This window comes from Micromys minutus, assembly GCF_963924665.1.
Source record: "Micromys minutus genome assembly, chromosome: 10".
NCBI lineage: Eukaryota > Metazoa > Chordata > Mammalia > Rodentia > Muridae > Micromys > Micromys minutus.
Window position 1 is genome coordinate 61233433 of NC_137979.1, and position 17740 is coordinate 61251172.

The 17740-nt window shown below is 54.6% G+C and overlaps 1 protein-coding gene across 1 annotated transcript in view; it reads left to right on the plus strand.

Annotated features, from left to right (window-relative positions):
- The window catches only part of MYO15B (myosin XVB), a gene marked incomplete at both ends in the record, with an annotated part of 33456 nt that overhangs the window by 13817 nt on the left and 1899 nt on the right, over nt 1–17740 (plus strand). Inside the window, 37 exon segments of the mRNA XM_080922476.1 lie at nt 975–1092; nt 1348–1511; nt 4601–4685; nt 5316–5366; nt 5653–5710; nt 5875–6005; nt 6895–6990; nt 7088–7323; nt 7406–7584; nt 7756–7828; nt 8239–8400; nt 8561–8661; nt 8753–8829; nt 8922–9003; nt 9205–9303; nt 9456–9559; nt 9632–9823; nt 9987–10068; nt 10199–10291; nt 10544–10790; nt 10879–10966; nt 11085–11310; nt 11779–11891; nt 12698–12757; nt 13366–13441; nt 13534–13652; nt 13755–13873; nt 13954–14095; nt 14210–14321; nt 14405–14547; nt 14909–15051; nt 15211–15274; nt 15364–15436; nt 15771–15847; nt 17249–17319; nt 17401–17516; nt 17616–17710. Coding sequence (XP_080778602.1) covers nt 975–1092; nt 1348–1511; nt 4601–4685; nt 5316–5366; nt 5653–5710; nt 5875–6005; nt 6895–6990; nt 7088–7323; nt 7406–7584; nt 7756–7828; nt 8239–8400; nt 8561–8661; nt 8753–8829; nt 8922–9003; nt 9205–9303; nt 9456–9559; nt 9632–9823; nt 9987–10068; nt 10199–10291; nt 10544–10790; nt 10879–10966; nt 11085–11310; nt 11779–11891; nt 12698–12757; nt 13366–13441; nt 13534–13652; nt 13755–13873; nt 13954–14095; nt 14210–14321; nt 14405–14547; nt 14909–15051; nt 15211–15274; nt 15364–15436; nt 15771–15847; nt 17249–17319; nt 17401–17516; nt 17616–17710 — 4267 coding nt within the window.

Here is a 17740-nt window from a genome sequence, read left to right on the forward strand (position 1 = left end):
TTGTCTCCTGGCAACACCTACCTGCCGAGGTCTCACCTGCCCTGCTCTCTGCCCGAAGTCAGCACCCTACCCGGCTCTAGCCAAGTGACTCCACTGTCAACATGAAACGCCCTAGAATCAGCTGGAAAGTGACTTGTGTTTTGTTATGGGTGTGTGTGAGAGACAGAGAGAAAGACAGACGGGGGTGGGGGTATGTGCACCATGAGCATTCTTGCATAGGCCAGAACAGGGGAGTTGGATCCCCTAAAATGGCGGATCCCCTAGAACAGTAGTTATAGGCAATTGTAAGTTGAGTCATGGGTGCTGGGAACTGAACCCGTGTCCTCCTAACCACTGAGCCATCTCTCTAGCTCTGGAAGATTGTTGGGGTTTTGTTTGTTTGTTTTTTCTTGTTGTTGGTTTTTTTTTTTTTTTCTCTGTTGTAGCCCTGGCTGTTCTGGAACTCTCTCTATAGACCAGGCTGGCCTCAAACTCAGAGATCTGCCTGCCTCTGCTGGGATTAAAGGCGTGTGCACTGCCCTCCACCCAGCTGGATGATAGTCTTCAGATCACCGGCCCTGTGGTGATGTCCGTGGACGACTGTTCTTGATTGTTAATTAACGTAGGGAGACCTGGCCTGCCTAGCGGCACCTTTCCCTGGGTAGGGAGTCCTGAGTGCGGGCATCCCTGGCTCTCTGCTTCTGACTGTGTGTGATGTGACCAGAGACTTTAAGTTCCTACCTTGACCTCCTGCACTGGAACCGGAATTGAAGCCAAATAAACCCCTTCTTCCCTAAGTTGCTTTGTGTCAGGGTGTTCTATCCCAGCAACAGAAACTAGAACACAGGAATTCCCAAGTTGATTGACCCAGAAATTGAGTGATTATCAGTGTGTTCACATTCAGCTGTGAATCAAGTGTCTGAAACAACAGCAGCAGCAGCAGCAACAACAACAACAACAACAACAGTCCTTGCTCTTCTGTGGCTTCTGGACAGGTTCCGTGCCCTGGGGTCAGGGACACAGAAAGCTGCCTCTGACCAGGAGAGGTGTGGTGCCATCCTCAGCAATGTGCTAGGGCCAGAGTCACCACTCTATCATGTTGGATCCACACAGGTACATGTGAGTGTGTGTGGGACAGGCATGCGTGAAAAGACCCCTGCTGGGCTATCCAAGGACGACTCTGCATTGGGTCGTCCTTTTCAGTGGGAGTGGGGCTGGCTACCAGGCTACCCAGGGTTCCCCTAGAATAGTGTGTGGCCAGATGTGGGGAGGCTGAGGCCAGAGGAGAAGAGCAGGCATGCCCAGTCTACTTCCCCCACTCCACCCCCTACCTCACCCCCACTTCCCAAAGCCTTCCTCTGCCCACAGGTCCTACTGCAGGAGCAGGGCTGGCAGCAGCTAGAACAGCTGTGGGCCCAGCGGCGCTCACAGGCCCTGCTCACTCTGCACCGTGGCCTCCGAGCCTGCATCACCCGTCAGCGCCTACGCCTCCTGCCCCGGATGCAGGCTCGTGTGCGTGGACTCCAGGCCAGGTGAGCAGATACTGGAGCCAGGACCAAAGTGGGAAGGTGAGGCTGGGGAGCCCAGGCTGGCTTTAAACCCATGATTCTCCTGCCTCAGCCTTCTGGATCTGAGATTATATCCGCCCACCACCACACCTGGCATCCAGAACTACTCCGTCCATCCTGGCCAGATGCAGGGATTTGGCCTCTTGGTCTAGTTGCAGGGAAGGGGTCGGAAAGCAATACTGCCATTGGCCCAAGGCAAACTTGAGGAGTAAGAATAAGATGAAGCAAGCACCATGTTGAGGAATACCATCACGGGCAACCATTGCTACTATCTTTTCTTTTTTTTCTTTTTTCTTTTTGTTTGTTTGTTTGGTATTTTTTGAGACTGGGTTTCTCTGTGTAATAGTCCTGGCTGCCCTGGAACTTTCTTTGTAGACCAGGCTGGCCTTGAACTCACAGAGATCCACAGAAATCCCAATGCCTTCTGAGTGCTGGGATCAAAGGCTTGTAGTGCCACCATCCAGCACTACCATGTGCCCCAAACACTTTCATCACATAACCTGAGGCACAGTGACCATGAAGCGGTAACTCCTGACTCTCCACACAGCCGCCAGCTTCTAGTAACCCCAGTATGTTTTCTGTCTCTAGATTTGCCTATTCTAAGTATTTCCTGTAAGCCATCTTACAGGTCTGTTCCCCTTATGCTGGACTAATTTACTTAGCTTTTAATGCCTTCAGAGTTTGTGTTGCAGAGTGGACCAGAACTTCATCTGCTTTCTGTGGCTGAGTAATGTTCCACTGTTCATAGCTTCTTGCTGATGGCTGCATGGGTTGCTCCCATCCCTTATGAAGGTGGCTTCTAGAAGTATCTGTTGGGTTTTCTGTCCTTCCCTGTTGGGTCTGCACTTAGGAGTGAACTGCCCGGTCATGCTGTCATTCTCTGTTAAGCTCTTTGAGGATCTGCCTCCCTGGCTCTCACGGTGTTCAGTCTGTATTCCAGCTGCCAATGTAAAGAGTTCCACACATCTTTGCTAATACACTTCAGGTTTTGTTTTCTGAAACAGTTTCACTGTGTAGCTTCGGCTGGCCTGGAACTGACTCTGTAGGCCAGGCTGGCCTTGAACTCAAAGACCCACCTGCCTCTGCCTCCTAAGTGCTGGGATTAAATTTGTGCGCCTCCAACCCGGCTCGGGTTGTTTCTGACTCGATTTCTCTAACCACTTGCCATTCTGAGCATATTTTCATGTGAGTCTCACGAGTTCATGGAAATGTCTGTTCTAAGCCATGGCCTGCTGTTTTGTTTCACTGGCATTTTGGAAAAGTGTATTTTATTTTATGTGTTGTGCGTGATTTTCCTGAGTGTTTGGGCAGCATGTGTCTTTATTATTCTTGGAGGTTTGAAGAAGGAAGCACATCCCCTGGAACTAGTTACAGGTGGTTGTGAGCCACCATGTGAGTTCTGGGAACCCGGACCTCTGTAGGAGCAGCCAGTATTCTCGAGGCTCTTGCTTGCTTGCTCTTGAGACGGGATCTTGCTGTGTAGCCCAGGCTGGCCATGGAATCACAACCATCCTCTTGTCTCAGCCTCTTGAGCCCTGGAACTATGGACATCTACCACACACAGCTCTCTTACTGGCTGCTACTTTACTTTTTAGATTATGGGTGTTGCCTGTGTATATATGCACTGTGTGCGTGCCTGACACCCGCGTTGTTCAAAGGAGGGCATTGGCTTCCCCGATACCAGAGTTACGGATGGCTGGGAACCATTATGTGGGTACCAGAAACTAAATCCCAGTCCTCTGCAAAAACAGGTGCTCTGAACCACAGAGCCACCCCTCCCACCCCTCCCCTGTCTCTGTTTATAAGCTGCAAGAATTCTCCGTATTTTCTAAATATCAGGCTACTACTAAGCATGTGACTTGGAGGTTTTCTGTTCTGAGCATTGTCTTCTTACCTTCTTCTTACCGTCCTCCGGAACACGAAAGTTCTGGACTGACTGCTGGGTTGGTTGGTCAATGGATTGAACTTTTTTGTGCTGGGATCAAACCCACACACTTGAGCATGATGGGAAGGACTCAGCAAGTGAGCTGCGCCACACACTTCCAGTCCTGTCGAATGTGCTGGAACACAATATTCTGCACTTTCTTTTTCTGTCTGTCCTTTCCTTTTCCACCCTCTCCCTCCTTCCCTCCCTCCCTTGCTCTCTCTCTCTCTCTCTCTCTCTCCCCCTCTCTTTCTTTCTTCCTTTCTTTCATGAGACCAGACCTAGAATTGGCTGACTTGGCTAGTCTGGGTAGCCAGTGAGCTCCAAGCATCTGTCTGCCTCTACCTCCATGGCACTGAGGTTGCAGACACTGAGGTCTCTGATGTGCTGCCTCATCTGGCTTTTATGTGTGCAGACGATGGGGTCTGGAACTCAGCTCCTCACGTTTGTGCAGCAAGCACTTTGCAGGCTAAGTCATCTTCCTGGCCCCAAGGCTTATTTTTATTTACTTATTGTACGTGCTTTGTACAATAAGTGTGCCTGGAGCCCTTGGAGGCCAAAGGAACATGCAAACAGAATGACTTTGAGAATTTCCAAGCTGTGAGAAGATCAGTTTCTCAATGAAGGAGTCCCAAGCAGAATAAGTATTAAAAATAAACCTAGGGATCTAGAGACATCGCTCAGTAGTTAAGAGCATTTGTTGTTCTTACAGAGGACCAGGGGCCAGTTCCCAGCACCTATGTCAGGGCACTTTAACAGCCTATAACTCCAACCTCAGAGATCTAGTGCCCTCTTCTGGCCACCTATGAATCCTGCACTCACATGCATGTAGACAGACCCACACACATATGCATAATTGAAAATAAAAATCCTAAAAGCTGGAAATGGCGGCACATGCCTATAGGGGGGCAGCGGCAGGTTTAGGGCCAGCTTGGTGTACGTAGTGAAATGGTCTGAAAACAAGACGTTTCCTGGTTTGCCAGAGCATTCTGTTCTTTGCTGTTGAATATCAGGGGATTCACCGATCCAAGTTCTCTTTCACACCAAGGTCTAGGTTTAGAGAGGGTTCAGGTACCAGAAGAAAAGCTTATGTTTTGGGTCCTGCCCCCATCACTCCTATGGCCTCCAGGAAGCGGTATCTCCGGCGGAGGTCAGCTCTGGGACAGCTGAACACCATCCTCCTGGTGGCTCAGCCCCTGCTCCAGAGACGACAGGTAAGCTACAGGTAAGAGGGGTTTGGAAGTGTTTATGGAGTGTGGGAAGCTCAGGATAGAAGCCAGGTGACCCTGGCTAGCCACGTGGGCAGAATCCTGACAACCTGGACTTGCAAGGACTGAAATATCAGAACATGCTGCTTGCTGACTACCTGAATTTCTGTTCTGGCTGAGGGACCCTGTGGCTGATGTCTTAGTTCATCTTGCTGCCCCCTGCACCACCAGGCCTTCCTCTTCCTTTTAGCCCCAGTTTCTCCTATTCTCTCTAGGCCCCCGTGGCCCCCTTCTACTCTCCCTCTTGCCTGATGACTCCTATGTGAGGGCCATAAAGCTGCTCAAAGGTCAATGCCCACATTCTGCCCCCCCTCCCTGACTCCTCCCAAGCTGGACTTTGTCCTCTGAGACCATTTGTTCCCTTCTTCTTTACCTCTTCCTGGTGCCCTAACAGACACACAGTGACACCCACAGCCTGGTGACGGTGAGCTTGGAGAGGGGGTTGAGGTGGGTGAGGTCAGGGGATTGTCCCTTTTTGGGTCTATGACATTTCTTTGCTACCATCCTGTCTTCTGGGGACACGAGGGGGACACTGTGCTAGTGGGGACATCAACCCTTGCTGGATCTCTCCCACAGCGTTCCCGTGGCCTGCAGAGTGGGGAGCCCCAGGGGGAAATGTCAAGTATGGTGAGTGATCTTGGAAGTGGGGGTCCCATGTGGTGTGAGCCTGGTATAGTACGGGGAAGAGTATGACATGTCACATGCCATTGGGGTCCTGTCCCTTATTTGCCACCTCAGCAGAAGACTGGGACTCTCTCCGTTTTCCTCAGAGGCTCTGGAGACCTGTTCATCTGTTCCCAGGGCATGTCCTTGTTCTTTAGGGACACTTATCATTCTGGAGATTTGGGGAGGGAGGTGCACCCAGTCCTTCTCAGCTGTCCTTTAGTTCCTGATAATTGGTTCACTCCACCAGGACCTGGGGCGCTTGGAGATCCCAGCCCAGCTGGCTGCTCTGCTGGAGAGGGCAGAAGGTGAGTCCTCTTAGTGTAGAGATGGGTCTCTTATGCTGCTTGGCTGGCCCCACCTGCCTCTTTCCCTGAGCTACTCACGAGCACTCTGCCCGTGGTGGTTGGCAACCTGACAGGAAGAGCTGCAGTCTTGAGTGTCCTAGGCTGCCTCTTGTGTTCCTTTCCAGACCACCAGGCCATGCTGACCGGGAGCATCACAGAGTCTCTGCCACCCGAGGTTCCTGCCCGGCCCAGCCTGACTCTCCCTCCGGATATTGACCAGTTTCCCTTCTCCAGTTTTGTGTCCACCAGCTTCCAGGTGAGGCCTCTCTGGGCTTCCTGCATTCAGAAGCTCCTGTGTAACACCCACCAGGCAGAAACAGGCCTCTACCTTCTCTCAGGCCATCCCTGTTGTCAGCAGAGCTGCCGGGAAGACAGTCCTTACACAGAGGTCTCTGACACAGACTTATTTCGGCCACACCTTTTACTGTACCTGTGGCATTGCCCTACATTAGAGTTGTGTCCTTAAAGAAGGTTCAACAACCAGGGAAACTTCCATGTCAGAGGATTAAATACAAAAGCAATGTTCACAGCAGCACGTACAAGAAGATTCTTGTATTACTTTATTTACAAATTTGTTTTGATTAATTCATTTATTGAGACGGGGTCTCACATATAGCCTATTTTCCTGGAACTCACTCTGAAGACCAGACTGGCCTCAAATTTAGAGATCTGCCTGCCCCTGCCTCCCAAGTGCTGGGATTAAAGACACAGGGCTCTCCACCTGGCTAAGTGTCAGTTAATGAAAGAGCAGTTAAAGAAAGGGTGAGGAGCTTCTCTTTGGGCAAAAGTGCTTCCTGAGCACTCTTGAATGCAAATCTTCTAGCACCCATGTAAAAAGCCAGGTATGATCAAGCATGTCTGTAACCCTAGTATTAGGAAGCAGATGTAGATGAATCCCTGGAATTTGCTGGCCAGTTGGCCTATGCAAATGGCAAACCTTTCAGTTCCGTGACAGACTCGATCTCAGGGCAAGGAAGATGACTGGTATTCTTCTGGAGCACACCTGCACATGCATGTCCATGTAACACACACACATACATGCCTTTCCTCCTCTCAGGGTACACACTCCTGTGGGGGGGTCCTTGAGGAGTGGTTTCTCTGGTCAACTCAGAAGACAGACACTATGTCATCCTTCTTCCCTTCAGAAGCCATTTCTGCCTAAACCAGGGCAGCTACTGGATGAGCCCCTGACATGGATGGATGGCGAGAACCCTCAGCAGGCTCTGGAGATCAATAGGGTGGTGAGTGACTCTTCCAGGAGGGACAGGGTGGCCACTGTAAGGACAGAAAAGGCACAGGGGAGCTCTGTGCTTCCTGCTCTGGCTTTTGTGTCAACAGATGCTGCGGCTTCTGGGGGAAGGATCCCTGCAGTCCTGGCAAGAGCAAACCATGGGCACGTTCCTGGTGCAGCAGGCACAGCGCCGGCCGGGACTTAGAGATGAGCTCTTCAGCCAGCTGGTGGCCCAGCTGTGGCGCAACCTGGATGAGCAGCAGAGTCAGCGTGGCTGGGCCCTAATGGCAATCCTGCTCAGTTCCTTCCCCCCTACACCTGCCCTGGAGAAGCCATTGCTCAAGTAAGAAGCCTAGTGGGTAGGGCCCTGTGAATAGGACCAGCTACCCCACCAGGTTGGCAGCAGCCCTGTGTTGTCCCCACAGATTCGTATCTGACCAGGCCCCCAGTGGCATGGCAGCCCTGTGCCAGCACAAGCTGTTAGGTGCCCTGGAGCAGACACCGCTGGCTCCCATGGCCTCAAGGTCCCACCCACCCACACAACTTGAGTGGAAGGCTGGATTGCGGCGGGGCCGCATGACGCTGGATGTGTTCACGTTCAACGGTGAGGCCCGCCTCCCTCAGCCAGTGAAGCCAGCCCGGCCCTGGCTCCCTGATCTCCTCCTGCCTCCGCCATTTGTGACCCTCATGTCCTCTGTTTGGTGTGGGGACAGTAACTACTTACTGTCAGGGTGGAGCCCCGTGTCTTACCCTCCCTCTAACCGCCCCTCTGCAGAGGAAAGCTATTCTGCGGAAGTGGAATCCTGGACCACGGGAGAGCAGTTGGCAGGGTGGATTCTACAGAGCAGGTATGGGGAGCTCAGGGTAGGACAGTACAGCAGACTGACCACTGACTGCTGCTCCCCTGCATGTCCGCTAGGGCCCAAGAATGGATGCTGTTCCTCAGTAAATAGAAAGAAAAGGTTTTAGGGTGAATGGGCTCCCACTGTAGGTTCCAGAGAGAAAACAGATTCTAAATGACAGCACAAAACCCAGATCCTAACTCCATAGGAAAGCAAATGGGTATTAGAGCCTCAAACAAACAGAAGGGTTTTGAGATACAAGTAGGAGTCTCAGTCTGAGACTTCTGAGGTGGAGCTCCTGGTTCACGTGTGGGGACATCATTAGGAAGGGCTCCCGCCCTAAGAGACTGCCCTCCATTCCTGAAGGGTTGTCACCTGCCTATTCCCTATCACCTCCCTGTCTCTCTCACACCCAGAGGCCTGGAGGCGCCCCCTCGTGGCTGGTCTGTGTCACTGCATTCTGGGGATGCTTGGAGAGACATGCCTGGCTGTGACTTTGTGTTGGACCTGATAGGCCAAACCGAGGACTTGGGAGACCCAGCTGGTCCCCAGAATTACCCCATCACTCCTTTTGGTTTGTATGTACCACCCCTCTGCCCTGTTCCTGGCTGATAACCCTCACAGCCCCCTGCCATCATGTGGCCCATAGATGTCGAAAGCCTCTCACCTGACAGTCTGCACTCCTCTTGGAGGTGACTCCCACAGCAGTTCCTTAGCTAAGCCCCATCTTTCCCACAGAGCCGAGAACATCCCTCCAGCCCCTGGTGTCCAGGCTCCCCCCTTACCCCCAGGACTCCCCCCAGGTCCAGCCCCAATACTGCCCAGCAGCCGCTCTCCAGGTAAGGCACACTGAGGTTGCCAGAGTGCTGGGAACAGGCTCAAGGGGGGCCCTCACCCTGATAGAAACAGGAACTTACTCTTGCCCACCAGGTGAGGCCAGTAGGCCTGGAAACTTAGAAGGTTTCTTGGACCACATCTTTGAGCCAGTCTTTTCTCCGGGCGTTAGTGTGAGTGGTCTACCCATCATCCCCTTTGCTGTGGGGCTGGGGCCAGGACTGGGGTTGGGTTCTAGCTCTGACATTGCACATTGTCCCCTCAGGATCTGGAACAGGGCTGGGCCCTGAGCAGACGCATGAAGGGAGGAGGCTCTATTGGGCCCACCCAGCAGGGCTACCCCATGGGTGAGTAGAGATGGTGCCTCTCTAGGGCCTCCCGGGCCCCGCAGCACAGGCAAGGACGCTCTGAATCTCCGCAGACAGCTGAGGTGGGAGCTCTGGCCAGGTCCCCAGCAGCCAATGATGTTCTCTATGCCTGGGGCTGGAGGGAGAAGGAGGTATGTGGGGATCAAAGAGGTCCAGACCTGAGACACCCTGTTCCCTTAGTGTACCCAGGTATGGTGCAGGCACCCAGCTACCAGCCAGCGATGGTACCGGCACCTATGCCCATGATGCCAGCCATGGGCACAGTCCCAACCATGCCAGGTGAGGCTGGGTTAAGGGAACTAGGAGAGAAGCTCTCTGGACTAAAGGTGTTGGGAAGGGTCCTGCTGGGAGTCCAGATTGGTACATAGGACCAAGAAATTCAAATCCGGCCATGGTACTTACCTGCTCCGGACCTCTGCTGTTCTTTACAGCCATGATGGTACCACCGCAGCCACAGCCTCTGATACCCAGCCTGGACTCAAGGAGGCTGGCAGTAGAGCAGCAAAACTTCATCAACCAGCAGGCGATGATTCTGGTAAGAACCAGCAGTGGGGACATGGGGGTGGGGCCAGCCCCAGCTCTTATTGGACTTGTCTCTTCTCCCAAGGCCCAGCAGATGACCGCGCAGGCCATGAGCCTGTCCCTGGAGCGGCAGAATCAGAGACACCAGCACCAAGCTCAGGCCTCTGGGGTCACCTCCCAGGCTCCATCCTCAACCATCACCCCCAAGGCCAAGAAGCCTCCCGCACCCCAAGAGAAGCCAGAGAGTGACCCGGAACCTTTGGCTGTTTGCTCTAGAGTAAGAAACCTAGGCTAGGCAGAGCTCTGGGTCAGGTCTGGTCTGTTGTTTGCTGGGTTCGGGAAGGTAGGCAGGATGGGTTCAAGAGGCTACCAGAAGGTGGCGTTGTGAGGATGGGGGCATGGCTGTCTGGGAGCTGTTCTTCATTTCTTCCTTCTGTCAGGAGGACACTCCAGAAGAGGCCGAAAGCAGGCCTCAGCGCCCCAGGAGCTTCCAACAGAAACGGGACTATTTCCAGAAGATGGGTAAGTGTGGCAGCCATGTAATGTAACCGATGCCCGTAGCCCAGGGCGGGGAGGCCGCACACTCTGCTCCTCTGCCAGTGTGACCAGGAGCCCAGGGAAGCAGACACAGGTGACAGTCCGGCATTTTCAGGGCAAGAGCCGATCAAAGTGAAGACGGTGAAGCCTCCAGCCAAGGTTCAGATCCCCCAGGAGGAGTCAGAGGAGGATGAAGAGGAAACAGCAGGTAAGCGTGGTGGGCTGTGGCTGTTCCCGTAGTGTGTATGTGCGTGTACAATGTTCAAGTGTCTCCTCTCTTCCTCGCAGAGCTGTCCCCTCCTCCTCCCCCAGTTGTGAAGAAGCCACCAAAACAAAGTAGGACCAAAGCTGTAAAGGAGGATGAGGAGGAAACACCGGGTAGGTGTGGTGGCCTGTGGCTCTCGTGGTCCCGAGCCTCCTGTGGACCATAGTGTTCAATCGTCTTCTCTCTTCCTGGCAGAGCTGTCCCCTCCTGCTCCCCCAGTTGTGAAGAAGCCACCGAAACAAAGTAAGCCCAAAGCTATAAAGGACGACGATGTGGAACCCGCACAGGAGGAAGTGCCGACACCGACCCGGGGCGGGGCTCCCACAGTGCGGAGCTCCAACTCCACGCCCGAGCGCCCGCAACCCAGCAGGGAAATTCGCAACATCATCCGCATGTACCAGAGCCGCCCAGGGCCCGTGCCTGTGCCTGTACAACCCACCAGGTAGCCCTGGGGGGTATGTGGCCAGAGCTGTTTCTCTCCTCAGGGAATCGCCCTAAGTGCATTACTAACTTTCTCTCTTTTCCATGAGGCCCGTTAAAACTTTTCAGAAGAAAAACGACCCTAAGGATGAGGCGTTGGCAAAGTTAGGAATAAATGGCGCCCACCCGCCCCCACTGGTGAGACCCTCCCCCACCCAACCATCCATCTTCTCCAGGGCATGGGCTGATTCGCTCAGGAGTCCTGGGCTTTCAGGGTAAACGTGGCCTTGACCATAGGTTTGTACCTCTCCTGCAGGCATCACCCAACCTAGGGAAGAGCTCTCCGCCAGTCGTGGCTCCTCGACCCAAGTCTCGACAGCGCCTTGAGCCCTCTTTATCCATCCAGGAAAAGCAGGGACCCCTGCGGGACTTGTTTGGCCCATGTAGTCCGAACCCATCTACAGCTCCAGCACCCCTGCCTCCACCAGCTCTCCCACTGCCGCTGCCTGGGGAGCCCAAGACCCCTTCAGTAGAGTCTCTTGGTGAGGGATCCGTTTACCAGTGTTGAGCCTCTTTGGGTTGGTGGCAGCATTCATGACAGTTTCTTGGGATTCATGACGGGAGTCATTCCCACTTGGCTGAGGCCAGCTGTTTGGGCATCTGGACTTTGGAGCCTTAGAGGCCTGGATTCCTCATTCCTATCTAGGGTAGGGCAGAGGCACCTTGGATCCTGTCTGGTACCAAAGGACTGACCTTTATAGGGTGTTGTCCTTGATGTAGACCAGGTAGATGTGTTTTGGGGGGTGGGGTGGAGACTTCATGGCTATAGGTAGCAAGATCAGGGACACTAGGAAAAACTCAGGACCAGAAATGAAGGAGGAGATAATGCCAGGAGCCACAGATGAAGTGGTTGGAGAGTGAAGAAAACAGGCCCAACTGAGGGTCTCTGGCACCTCAGTCCCGGCTTCATTGGTCCTCATCTTAAGGGTCTCCACTCTTCCCACTGGCAGCCTTGACAGAGCCCATGGAGGACAAGGGCATCTCCACAAAGCTCCTTGTACCCTCTGGAAGCGTGTGCTTCTCCTACGCCAATGCACCCTGGAAGTTGTTCTTAAGAAAGGAGGTGGGCACAGGGGTGGGGCCTCAGGCTTCTTGGGGCTGGCAGGGCAGTGGCAAACTCTGTGAGATCCTGACCCAAAAGCTCAGCGCATCCCCTTTCACATGAACCACTTTTCCAAATCTGGTTTTTATGGCTGGGCCTGGGAGGACAGGGGTAGGCATGGGAGGGCAGGGGAAGGCATGGGAGGGCAGGGGTAGGCATGGGAGGGCAGGGGTAGACATGGGAGGGCAGGGGTAGACATGGGAGGGCAGGGGAAGGCATGGGAGGGCAGGGGTAGGCATGGGAGGGCAGGGGAAGGCATGGGAGGGCAGGGGAAGGCATGGGAGGGCAGGGGTAGGCATGGGAGGGCAGGGGTAGGCATGGGAGGGCAGGGGTAGACATGGGAGGGCAGGGGTAGGCATGGGAGGGCAGGGGTAGGCATGGGAGGGCAGGGGAAGGCATGGGAGGGCAGGGGAAGGCATGGGAGGGCAGGGGAAGGCATGGGAGGGCAGGGGTAGGCATGGGAGGGCAGGGGTAGGCATGGGAGGGCAGGGGTAGACATGGGAGGGCAGGGGTAGACATGGGAGGGCAGGGGAAGGCATGGGAGGGCAGGGGAAGGCATGGGAGGGCAGGGGAAGGCATGGGAGGGTAGGGGAAGGCATGGGAGGGCAGGGATAGGGATGGGAGGGCAGGGGTAGGCATGGGAGGGCAGGGGTAGGCATGGGAGGATAGGGGAAGGCATGGGAGGGCAGAGGGAGGCATGGCAGGGCAGGGGAAGGCATGGGAGGACACAGCCTGGTGTGATCTCGGCTCTTTTCACTGTGCCTTAGGTGTTCTACCCCCGAGAGAACTTCAGTCATCCCTATTACCTCAATCTGCTCTGCCAGCAGGTGAGATTGGCCACTCCCACCAACCCACCACACCCACCAACCCACCAACCCGCCACCCGCCACACGGATCTACTGCATCCCAGGAACCCTTGCTCAAACCTGGGTCTAGTTAACGGCCTGTGAGGACTATAGTAAGTCAGGCACTCCGAGGGCACTGCCTCTGTGCAGAGCTCCTCACAGGCTCCTTACAAAACAGGCACAGTGACTAATGTAGTTTTACCAATGAGAGGCCAAAGTGTACATGGCCCAGGCTGTAGCACGCACTAAGTGCTTCATAAATGGTCATTAGTTGGTTACTTCTGGCAGGGCGGTGTATCTCAGCTGATTACACTGTGCCAACGGCAGCAGATCATGGTGCCAGAGGAGAGAGTGTGGAGGATGTGGGGTGGGTAAGGGAGAGCTCTGGTTTAGACATGATCCTGGGCTATGGAAGCCTTCCGCATTGTCCCCATCCCTCTGCCTGTCCCACCTGTGTCTCTAGCTGGACTCAGCCAGCACTGCTGGGAATGTATGTGCCACTACTGGGCTGTCGTGCATTGCACACCCATAGCTGCTATAGTGAGTTCTGGTCTCTGGACCTGGTGCTGACCACCTTGCTCTGCCCGCAGATCCTGCAGGACACCTTCACAGAGTCCTGCACCCGGATCTCACAGGATGAGCGGCACAGAATGAAAGGCCTTCTAGGTATGGGTTCTTGGAGCTGGGGTATGGGAACTGGGCCTGCCTTTGAGGGAAAGTGACAGGATCAAGGATGTCACGGACACTGATGCCCACAGGAGACTTGGAGGTAGGCCTGGACTCCCTCGACATTGCTGAAGACAGCATCAAAAAACGCATTGTGGTTGCTGCTCGGGACAACTGGGACAATTACTTCTCACGCATCTTCCCAGTCTCGGTCAGTGACTCGGGTTTCAGGAGTGTGACTCAGCTCAGCTGTGGAACGCTGTGCTCAGGGGCTCCAGACACCTTGGAGCTGACCCACTTGCCTTCCTGACAGGGCGAGAGCGGCAGTGATGTGCAGCTGCTGGGTGTGTCTCACCGGGGACTGAGGCTGCTGAAGGTGACCCAAGGCCCGAGCTTCCACCTGGACCAGCTGAAGACACTCTGCTCCTACAGGTGAGCTGGTGCAGAGCCTGGACCCGGGGGGGGGGGGGGCCTGGGATCGGTCTCTAGCTCACACTCTGGCTGTTACACAGCTATGCCGAGGTGCTAGCTGTGCAGTGTAGGAGCCCCTCGACCCTGGAGCTGTCACTGAAGAATGAGCAGCTGATGTTGCACACGACCAGGGCGAGGGCCATCAAGGCCATGGTGGAGCAGTTCCTGAGTGAGCTCAGGAAGGCAAGTGTGGGCTGTCTGGTGCTTCCTGGCTTCCCTGGGTTGAGGAGTTAAGTCTCCTGGGCTACTTGGTGGGAGGATGTCCAGGCAGGTAGTGGCTCACCCTCCTGCCTGCAGGACTCCGGCTACGTCATCGCCCTGCGCAGCTACATCACCGATGACAACAGCCTCCTCAGTTTCCACCGCGGGGACATCATTAGGCTACTGCCAGTGGCTGCTCTGGAACCAGGTATCCCCAGGGCTGGCAGAGGGAGGCTGCCATGGGGCAGAGGGGCGAGGTAGATGAACCATCATTTTTCAAACGCCTTTTAGGCTGGCAGTTCGGCTCTGCCGGGGGCCGCTCCGGACTCTTTCCTGCTGACATGGTGCAGCCTGCTGCCGCCCCCGACCTCTCCTTTTCCCTGGGAAAGAGAAACAGCTGGCAGCGCAAGAGTAAGCCAGGGCCAGCTCAGGAGGTGAGGAAGACAGAAGAGGTGAACTGATAAAACGCCTAACTTGGAGTCTCAGAAGGAAAGAGCAGGGTTGCCTCGGGTGCTGCCCGCTTCCTGTGGCCTGGTGACCAGTACTCAGTGTGTGCCTATCCTTTACCATCTCCTGACTCTTTGCCACGTGAGACTGTAAGCCACACCCTCTAACTCTGGTACTTAGTCCGGTGTCTCCATAGAGGATGCTTAATAAATAACCTTGGCTTTCCTGGCTTCTGGTATCACTCCTCTTGGGTCTAATGGGTGTATGGGGACCAGGGAGTGAGTGGGGACAGGGCCTCTGGGTTAGACAGTGGGCACTGGGGTGGTACCAAATTTCCTGTGCTCCCAGCGCCCCACCCATCCCAGGAAACAAGAACCCGGTGAAGACTCGGAGGCCACCTCCTTTACAACCTACAGCTCTTTGTCGGCTAACTCCTGCAACTATACCATGCAGGAATTTGCCTTGTGCTACTTCCGGAAGCCTCATACCTGGTGAGTGCCCTGAGCCCATCCCTGGGCCTGTCTGTCCTCAGCTCTCCCCAATAAAAGTCCCGTGGAGCCACCAGGCCATTGGGCTTACCTTGGGCTTCAAGACCTGGGACAAGGGCGGAACCAAGCAAATGGGGCTGTCTTTTCCTCTGCCCTCTACAGGATGGCCCAGATGAATGGAGGCACCAAAGAGAAGGCTGTAGCCAACCTGATCCAGTACACTAAGGCAAGGGGCCAGTGGGGGAGGAGTCTGGCTCTAGGATCTGCCTTCTAACTCCAGCACCCTAGATGACAGCTAAGGTTCTCTGGCCATAGGACCCCATCCAGGAATCCCTCATCAGCTCCTGCAGTGAAGACGAAAACATTAAGGCTGTGGCTGGCTTCAAGGGTGAGTAGCTGCAGGCAGCCTTGGTCCCCATGTGCAAGTGCTTTGGGCCTGGTTCCCCTCTCACTTTGGGCTCTCCCTGGATCTGTCCATCTGCCAATTTAGGAAGTTTGCCCCACCAGCCTCTGTTTCCACCCCATGGGCTGTGTGGCATCTGGGGTGGCCTGCTGATACTGGCACCCTTGAGGTTTCCCTGAGTCTGTTTCCTCTTCAACCAAGTTAGAGATAACTGTCCTGCCTGGTGTGTTTGGGGAGTGAGGCACCAGATGGCAGGGGACTTGTGAGGTGGCACCAGTCAGGATGGCCCTGTTAACTCTGCTCCACATCCTGCCTGCAGCTCTGATGCAGTTTATGGGGGACCAGCCTAAGCCCCGGGGCAAGGATGAGCTAGCTCTGCTCTATGAGCTGCTGAAGGTAAGCAAGAGCTGTGCGCCAAGACCCGGAACACCCTTCCTGCCTTCCTGCCTGGGCCTGAATGGGACTCTCCCGGCCCTCCCCACCTCCAACCAGTTTCTCAAAGTACTTTATCTTCAAAGCAGCTCTCGACACTACTCTTCTGGCTATTCTAGTATGCAAACTGCAGACGCCTGCCTAAGAGCTGAGGGGTGCACTCTTTAGTTTGTGTACTAGATTGAAAGTCAAAGTCCAACTAAAGCCAATATCCAAGGAGTTTCTATAGCAACAAATTAATGTGGCTCCTAGCTCCTGAGTTCACATCGCTGGCATCTGTGCCAGCTCTACTCATACGTTTTATATGTACGAGAGCATATGTGTGTGTATGAGTGTGTGTGTGTTTTTGGGGGTGGGAGGGGCTCAGGCCACTACATGGGATTTGATTTTCCAGTCAAATCTGTCTTGATGGGAATCGCTGCTCTATCTCAGGATAACTCTGGCTGTTGCTAGGCATTCTAGGGACTTAGAGGACAGGAAGTTATTATGAGGACCCCAGGTGAGGGAAGGTGCTAGCCTGGGCAGGGGTGGGTGTGAAGCCAGAGAGCAGAGAGCCTTACCAACCAAGTCTGGGCTGGCAGAGGACCTGTTTTAGACACGGGAAGTCTAAAGTTCCTGATTTCTGAGCGGTGGGGGGTGGGGGGGATGGGGGGTGGCCTGGGACCCAAGAGAGACTCTAGACTAAAGGTAGGACCGAACCAGGCAGGAGAGCTGTAGAGGCCACAGGGAGCAGCAGAGATGGGGAGGGAGCATTTAGAGAAGCAGGTTAAAAGGCAGTGGTCACGGCTGCCTCTTTTACTGTGGCGCTGGAGAGCACTTGGTTAGAACTGTTAAAATTGTGTTTCTTCTGCGTGCTCCAAGGCTACAGGAAAACCTGTGGAGGGTCTGTTCTCTCACTCCACCATGTGAACTGCAGCACAGGAATTGGCCAGGAATGTCCTCACACCCACTGAGCTGTTTTGCCAGCTCCTGTCTAGCATTCTTGTAAAGATTTAATCATGTAATGTATGTGCAGGTGACTGCAGAGGCTGGAAGAGAGGGTGTTAGAGCCCCGGAAGCTGGAGTTCTAGGTGGTCTGCTTGACATGGGTATTGGGGACTGAACTCAAGCCTTCTGCACCCTCTCTCCAGCCCCACTGTCTAATATTCTGAAGGTTCTGGGTTTCATCTCCAGTGTAGTGCAAGACATAAGTGACCAACTGGGCTGGGCAGAAGCTGGCAGCTGTTGAGGGCGAAGGGACGAGGTGACTCCTGGGATGTCACCTTCATTCAGGCCCCAGACAGTCATCATTCCCAGCTGCACCCCCCCTGGCTCTGTGGGCCCACCCCTCCCTGCCTTACCCACACACTCTTCCCATCTGCACAGCTGTGCCAAGAGGACCTCAGGGACGAGATGTATTGCCAGGTCATCAAGCAAGTCACAGGACACCCCCAGCCGTGAGTGGGGCTTGTGGGGTAGTGACTCAGGTGGGAACAGCACTGCAGTTGGCCAGCCTGAGACCCAGCTCTGCCCTACAGAAAGCACTGTGCTCTGGGCTGGAGCATCCTCAGCCTCTTCACAGGCTTATTTGCACCATCTACCACTCTGATGCCCTATGTGACCAAGTTCCTGCAAGATTCCAGCCCCAGCCAAGGTGCCTGGGATGGGAAGAGGGATGTCCAGGGTTGAGAATGCCCTGCCAGATAGAAGGCTTGGACACACCCGTCACCTCCACCATTCTGGCTCTCTGCAGAGCTGGCCAGGAAGAGCCAGGAGAACCTCCAGCGCACGGTTAAATATGGAGGACGCCAGCAGCTGCCGTTACCTGGTGAAATGCACACTTTTCTGGTACTAGGAGCGGACAGATGGGCCTTTCGG